The 7500-nt window shown below is 46.5% G+C and overlaps 2 protein-coding genes across 2 annotated transcripts in view; both read right to left on the minus strand.

Moving 5' to 3' along the window:
* Positions 1-253: 253 nt before the first annotated feature.
* LOC308686445 (uncharacterized protein) lies at positions 254-2882 on the minus strand. Its single transcript, XM_081394869.1, has 4 exons — positions 2849-2882; positions 1930-2648; positions 1486-1590; positions 254-1371 (listed from the first exon to the last, which is right to left on the minus strand). Exons 2-4 carry the CDS (start codon positions 2563-2565, stop codon positions 394-396), a joined length of 1719 nt encoding a protein of 572 aa, XP_081250995.1. The 5' UTR covers positions 2566-2648; positions 2849-2882; the 3' UTR covers positions 254-393.
* A 560-nt stretch (positions 2883-3442) lies between these two features.
* Positions 3443-7500, minus strand: part of LOC308686446 (uncharacterized protein) — a gene marked incomplete at its 3' end in the record, with an annotated part of 4389 nt that continues 331 nt past the window's right edge. Inside the window, exons 2-8 of the mRNA XM_081394870.1 lie at positions 7362-7448; positions 7109-7258; positions 6350-6769; positions 4559-5034; positions 4128-4455; positions 3505-3966; positions 3443-3457 (exon numbers count right to left, since the gene is read on the minus strand). Of these exons, the coding sequence (XP_081250996.1) occupies positions 3443-3457; positions 3505-3966; positions 4128-4455; positions 4559-5034; positions 6350-6769; positions 7109-7258; positions 7362-7448 (1938 nt within the window). The remainder of the gene's footprint in view (positions 3458-3504; positions 3967-4127; positions 4456-4558; positions 5035-6349; positions 6770-7108; positions 7259-7361; positions 7449-7500) is intronic.

Below are 7500 nucleotides of genomic sequence, written 5' to 3' on the forward strand. Positions count from 1 at the left end.
AAAAATGAGTTCTCAAAAATGAGTCATTTTACAATATAATTTTATATTGTACTAATGATATATAAATTATTCTAGATATATTATCTATTGCAAATTATACCATAGTTTTAATTATATTTCTGCTTCAGTTATTTTCTAAAAACTATTGTAAAAACTAATAAATCATTTTATTTTTTTTCACAAGTGACTATAACTTGTAGTTGAATGATACAATAGTAAAGGAAAACACAAAAAACAAGGAAAGAAGCATTTATGTTCAAAAGACCAAACTTTTATTTTACTGTACAAATGTTATTGTAAAAAGTGCAATAGAACAGGAAATTAAGAACTAAATAAAATGAGAAATATATACATGTAGAACTTTATACAAGGAGAAGTATAAAAATAAATGAATTATGTTCTTTTTTTTATATCCTCCAACCACTGCTCTTTTGGCACTGTCTCTACTGAGGGGCAGTATACAATGCCCTTGTACTGGCTGTGCCCAGTCTCCGCTGTTCTGAACTGCCCACATTTCTTGCACGTGTTGTGCTGCACTTTGCGGGTCAGTTTTCGAACTGGAGCTGGACCTGGAGCAGGAGGGGCAGGAGAAGCAGAGGAGAGGCTGACCCTGAGAGCCTGTGGAGCAGCAACCAGGCCGGGCCCCTGTGAAGCCACTGGCATCAACATCAGGAGTTGAGTGCCTGGGGGTGGAGCAGGAAAGAGTTGCCGCTGGGTTGGTGGTGTCTCAGCTGCTGGTGCCAAAACCACTGGGGCTGAAGGGATCTTCCTCTTCCTCTTCACCTGTGCCTGGCCGACGGTGCTACTGGGCAGGTGGTACTGGTGAGCCGGGCCTGGCTGGGGGGGCGCAGATGGGGGGCGCACATTGGCAGGGAGCAGAGGCTCAGCAGCCACAGACAAGCGGCTAGGCAGTTCCAGCCCCTGCATCACTACCGCATTGTCCTGTCTTTTCACCCTGCTGTTGTGCCACTGAACCAAGGTGGTATGGCTCACATCCACCAGCTGGATGGTGGTCTGCTGCATTACCGTTGCATTGCCCAGAATGCACCGCCTGATTTTCCTGTAGTCCTCCAGGATGAGGTCCCATCTGGACACTGTGCCAGTCCCCTTCTTCTTGGGACTCCGGTGGATGGCACAGAGCCTGACAAAAATAGTTTCCATCAGGCGACAACAGTCTGGCCACTGGGCAAGTGGGGCAGTGGTGGTGAGTGCGTGCCTCTTCACACTCTCCACCCCTGGAGTGAACTCCTGCCTCTTCTTTGGGGACCTGAACCTCCCAGTATCCAGCCTGCTCTTGTGTCTGGAAGAAAACACGACTCTCCGCTTGTCGTGGTCCAGCAGGTTCTGCCAAAGAGCAACAATATTGCTCACCTAAGCAGAGAAGAGCATATCATACAGAGCAAATGAGAAAAAAGAAAAAAGAAACAGTGTAAACATGTATGACAAGTCAAAGAGGGAAAGTAGAAAAAGTTGAATGATCCTAACCTGCTGGTTGGTGAGTGCCAGAGAGGGATGGTTCCTGAGCTCCACAAGACACTCCGCCAGGCTGTCGACTCTATCCAGGCCAGGTACACCAAAGTCATCCACAGCCTGAAAAAATAAAGATATGAGCAACAATATGAGGACAGTGAAGTGGGACAAAACACAGAGACATATACACTGGTCTATGTAAATGCCAGGATTGATGATTGCATTCAAAAATGTCGGAAGACGGTGACAATAATTTACCATCAGCAAGGGTAATGTTTTCACATTAAACAACTGGTAATGTTTTCACATTAAAACAGATGCTTTCCTATTAATTCAATTGATTGTGAAGGAATTCTAGGGAATACCAATATGGCGGCACAATGGCTTCAATTTTTATTACGTCATGAGCAATCCAGTCATTTTATAGATCAGTGCACATTTAAGAAAGTATTTACATACCACAGATGCATCATGAGATGCTGAGGCACCTTGCTGTGGCATGGAGGAGGCAGCAGACTGGGTGGAGGAGGCAGCAGACTGGGTGGAGGAGGCAGCAGACTGGGTGGAGGAGGCAGCAGACTGGGTGGAGGAGGCAGCAGACTGGGTGGAGGAGGCAGCAGGCTGTGTGGAGGAGGCAGCAGGCTGTGTGGAGGAGGCAGCAGACTGGGTGGAGGAGGCAGCAGACTGCATGAATGAGGCAGCAGGCTGGGTGGAGGAGGCAGCAGGCTGTGTGGAGGAGGCAGCAGACTGGGTGGAGGAGGCAGCAGACTGCATGAATGAGGCAGCAGGCTGGGTGGAGGAGGCAGCAGGCTGCATGAATGAGGCAGCAGGCTGGGTGGAGGAAGCAGCAGACTGGGTGGAGGCAACAGGCTGGCAAGAGGGAACAGCCAGGGCAGCAGCAATGGTGGATGAGGCAGCAGGCTGAGAGAAGGTAGCAGGCGTGGAGGAGGAGAGAGACTCAGATGAAGGCATGAAGCAGGAGGAGACAGAGAAGCTTGGGTCATCCGTGAGACTTGACACAGTAATGTCATGAGTCTCGTCTTCCCCGAAGCCCTCGTCTTCTTCGTCCACACCTTCGTCCACATCCTCCAGCATGTTCTCCGTCTCCTCTGAGTCGGGGTTCACCACCAGGGGCTGTCCAGTCTGACTCAGGAGATAGTCAACACCAAGCAGCTCTCCTATGAAAAAGAAAAAAAAGCACACGCACACATGACTAATTATATTCGAAGCATTCTGTCAAGATAGAATGCAACTGTAATCAGACTGTATGGTTGGCTTTGTTAATGGGAATAATAAAATTATAGACTCAGTCTCTAGTTGGAACATTGAAAACCCACAAATTAAGTGTATAATGTAGCCAGATAAGGGTAAGACATACCAGTGTATTTGGCAGGTGCCCTGAACGTTGGCACAAAAGCCCGGCCAAACACCTTCAGGCTGTTGGTGTTGACGCAGTGAGCCATATCCCCGGAATAGGTGAGAAGGGACGCTGGCTTGCTGGTCACTGCCGCAGTCCCCCGATCCTGATTCCACCTGTTCAGGCCTTCCAGGAGGTAGAGCTGGAAATTCAGCGCATTGGCACTGGTTCCTTGAAGAAGAACAACACATTTATACCACTGTAAAAGGACTTGCCTTTCAATTTGAATAATGCATAGCAGTTATTTAAGACATCATATATGTGAGACACCAACCTGGAATGAACCTGTTCAGGTGGCAGTGAAAAGATTCCAGGGATGTGGACCCTCTGGCACACCGATACCGGGTCAGGATGACTCCCGCCTTTTTGGTGGTGCCCACCTCAGTATAGAGTGGCACTTCTGGCAAGTCCTGGATGCACTTGACATGGCGTTTCTGCACACGCCAAATGTGCTCCATGCGCACTTGGTCCAGGAGTGGCACACCCATAAGGTCCCTCCCATTTGCCCCGCCCAGCTCCTGCAGCAGCCTGTCAATGAGACGTATGGTGTCCTCCTCACCGCGCGTCCTCCTGCGGCAGTAAAGGCTGAGGTCCCTCTTACTGATGCTCCTGTCCACCAGGAGGTCAGTGATAGCTGGCATACCCTCCTGTATCAGCTGCTGTTTCTTGGCCAGCCGCAACAGGTTGAGGTCCCCCGCATCCCACTCAAAAATGCAGGCGGACAGGCATCCCATGAAGGTTGGGTAGAGGGGATGGGCATCGGTGGTGCAGCCCACGGCCAGCCTTCGCATGAAGTGCCAGATGTCCAGCCGTATGTGGAGGTCTGGCCATTGCCCAAACCTGGACTGCAGCTTGCTGGTTGCCCCCTCACTCACGCAGCAGCCACAGTCCACATACAGCAGCACTGGGGGTGGAACGGCTGCCTGGCGGTATCGCTCCATCACACCAGCCACCATCCTGTCCAGTCCTGGCCCCTCCTGCACCGACAGGACACTGGTCAGTATCTGGCCAACCTCGTTGCCAATGGAGCTCACCCAGAGTGCTGTCCCCCGTCCATGGCCAGCCAGCTTCTTTGTGATCTGGAATTTACAAATGTAACGGCACATTCAGAGATCTGAACTTAGTGTTTTAAAAGAGAAAAATCTCATTTGAGAATTGAGCCAACACAATTGAGAAAAAATATCTATCTGGCAGTATTTAAGAACATGTAAGCCTATTACAGAGTCAGATTATTTATTACCTTTTTGGTAGAATCCATCTTTAAGATGGAGCCAAAGGTCGATGTGATGCTGGCCTTGATGTGGTCTATACGGCAGAGGATGTCCCTGCCGTATACGGACAGCAGCCAACGACTGGTGGGGATGTCGATGGGCTCTGGAGGCTCCTGGCAGACCACCGGAAAGAGGCTGGGTCGATCCACAAAGTCAGCACACTCCCCAAGATAGTGTGCCAACCGATTCAGCCATTCCTCCCCGTGGTTCTCTTTCAACTGCCTCACCAGTCTGGCTGGACTGTTGCCCAGCGTCCGGTCCCGAAGCAGCCTAATGACACGGATGTCACAGGCATACCTGAAAACACATTGTTGCTGTGATTAGTTACATGTTAATTGAAGCGTAAATTCAGTGGTTTAAGTCTTCACATTCAACATCTTTTCTACACTGATTTACTCACTTGCGGGTCAGGATCAGCCGGAACATTTTCTGGTGAGGCAGGTCAAGCTGGTCCCGGACAGTCTGACTCGTTGACAGGTAGTTCAGAGAACACACAGTGCACCTGAGTGTCTCTGTCACCATCAGGTAGTACCTGTCAATGTCAAGGACCTTCCGAGCCCTCTTGTGAACACCATAGCCCGTCAGGTTCTTGCCACAATCTGGGCAGAACACCCGCACCTTCCACAGGTGGTAGGGCATCCACACCATCAACCGATGGGTGAAGAACCGGTCAGGAGTTGGTGTCTGGTGGTAAATGAGGGCTGGGACAGGGGGCTCATACCACAGCTTCAAATCTGGCCGCAGCTTGCCAGAGTGAAATAAGGTGTTGGCAATCCACCTCTGGTCCTGCACAGGGATGGTCTTGCTCATTTCACCTGGCAACCAGAATGAAGCTGAGGCCCCAGCAGGGGCAGGCATGACTTCTCCAGGCTCCTCCTGTTTGGAAGACAATTTGTTTATTGAATAGTGTTTTTTAATTGCTTTGTTGCATTTCCCACAAGCAATTGGTACAAAACTCTTAGTACTAATAATTAGGGCTGTCAAAAGATTAATCGCGATTAATCGCATCCAAAATAAAAGTTTGTGTTTACATAATATATATGTGTACTCTGTATAATTATTTTGTATATATAAATACACACACATGCATGTATATATTTAAGAAATATTTGCATACATATACTGTATATATTTATATATAATTTATATTATATATAAATATATTTTTTTATATATAAATTACACATTTTTCTTAAATATATACAAGGATGTGTGTGTATTTATATATACAAATTTAATTATACACAGTACACACACATATATTATTTAAACACAAACTTTTATTTTGGATGCGATTAATCGCGATTAATCTTTTGACAGCCCTACTAATAATACAACAGATAATCAAAAGTGCACTTTAATTTCCGAAGCATTTCAGAGTATTTCCATTTGTGGAAATAACGACATTGTTTAAATTACTACATTATTGTGATTTGTGTACATCTCTGATAACAGATCACTCTAAATTGTAATCTAGACGCATACAATTTCTGTAAAGCTGCTTTGAAGCTATATGCATTGTAAAAACATAATAAATTATAAGTAAAACTTATAATAAATAAATAATCATTTAAAACAATATACAAATAAATGTGAATTGGTTTGAATTACTATAAAACTTTTGATTTGCATCTCTTCTCATTTAGTTTAACTAGAATGAAAGCATGAGATCAGGTTTTGAAAGAATGACTAGCTGTGTTACAAGTGTCACGGCTTTGCCTCCTGTCTGTGTGCTGCGTCTGTCTCCAACAGGTGAGCTGGGTGCAGGTGTTTGGAGTTTTGCTAATCAGTTCCTGGTCTAGGTCTTTAAAAACGCTTCAGATGAGACCAGGGAGGAAGCCGCCGCCGCTGTTCCATCTCTCCCGCACTGTTTAGGACTTTGTTTTGCTTATTCATTACACCGCACTACACTGATTGCTTACACTTTTATTTTCCAAAGCCAAATTCATTACTGACTGTATAAAATCTATTTTGTTAAATTCTCTTTATTTAATAAATCTATATATATTGATATTCCGCGTGTGGTCTTTCCCTACTCTGTTGCTTGCTTTGAGCCAGGCTTGTAACACAAGTGTGATCAGTTTGGAGTTTTGGTAGGAGTTTTGGTAAGAGTTTTGAAAATGTACGCCTTACTTGTGAAGCAGTACCAAAGTGAATTTTAAAAAAAGGAAATTGGTGCTGTTATACTCACAGAGGATGGAGCAGGACTGGGGGACCTTACACATGATGGTGAAGGGGTGGTGGTCCTCACAGAGGCCATAGATGGGGCCCCCTCAAAGGATGGAGAAGGGGTGGTCCTCACGGAGGATGGAGGAGGAGACGGGCTGGGAAGAGAAGGGCTGGGGGTCCTTGAAAAGGATGGAGCAGGACTTCGGCTCTTCACAGAGAATGGAGAAGGGGTGGTGGTCCTCACAGAGGCCATAGACGGGGCCCTCTCAAAGGATGGAGAAGGGGTGGTGGTCCTCACAGAGGATGGAGGAGGAGAGGGGCAGGGAGGAGAAGGGCTGGGGGTCCTTGAACAGGGTGGAGGAGAGGGGCTGGGGGTCCTCCGACCCACTAAATTAGGCTTTATTGAAGACGCCTGGGACCCACCAAACCGTGACTTAGTGAACTAAAAAGAGAAACAAAGTTAATTGTATGACAACCGCACTATACATTTTCAACACAAACATTTTAATTTAAATCTAGTGTTTACACATGTGTGATGGGTAGGTTTAGGGGTAAGGGTCGGTTTGGTGATAGAAAATATATTTAACCTGACATAAAGGCAATGGAAGTGTATGCAATGTCCTCACTAATATAGTCAAACAAAAATGTGTGCGTGTGAATGGCCTGACTGATCAGTCTGCAGGAGTATGCTATAATTATTTTGATGTTGGTGGGCCGTAGATCATATCAAACAAATACAAAATTAATCTAAGTAAACATTAATTACAGATTAAATACTCACCATTGACAAACTTGGAGGGGGCCTCAGGAATGTCCGTGTGCCAGGAGCCGTGTCTGAAGCCTCAGACTGTGGCGCAGCTGTGCCAGGGGCCGTCTCTGAAGCCTCAGACTGGGGTGGTGCAGCAGAAGACTGAGTGGCAGCGGCAGCAGGCTGCTTATGCAACACCAGAAGGGCATAAGATGTAGTGAAACAGCATAACAGTATTTTAACATATATGTGATGCGACATTAAATGTCACTTTCAAATACATCACCTTAGTGGTGTGGAATCCACAGTTGCAGGCCATGGACCCTCCAAAGAGGGTGGTCTGTCCGTGGACCTGCATGGGGCATTTCTCAATCTGAAAAGACAAGAACCAATATTTACTGAAATTTTTGCACCATTCATTGTCA

Source organism: Scardinius erythrophthalmus (genome assembly GCF_964197995.2).
Source record: "Scardinius erythrophthalmus genome assembly, contig: HAP1_SCAFFOLD_283, whole genome shotgun sequence".
Lineage (NCBI taxonomy): Eukaryota > Metazoa > Chordata > Actinopteri > Cypriniformes > Leuciscidae > Scardinius > Scardinius erythrophthalmus.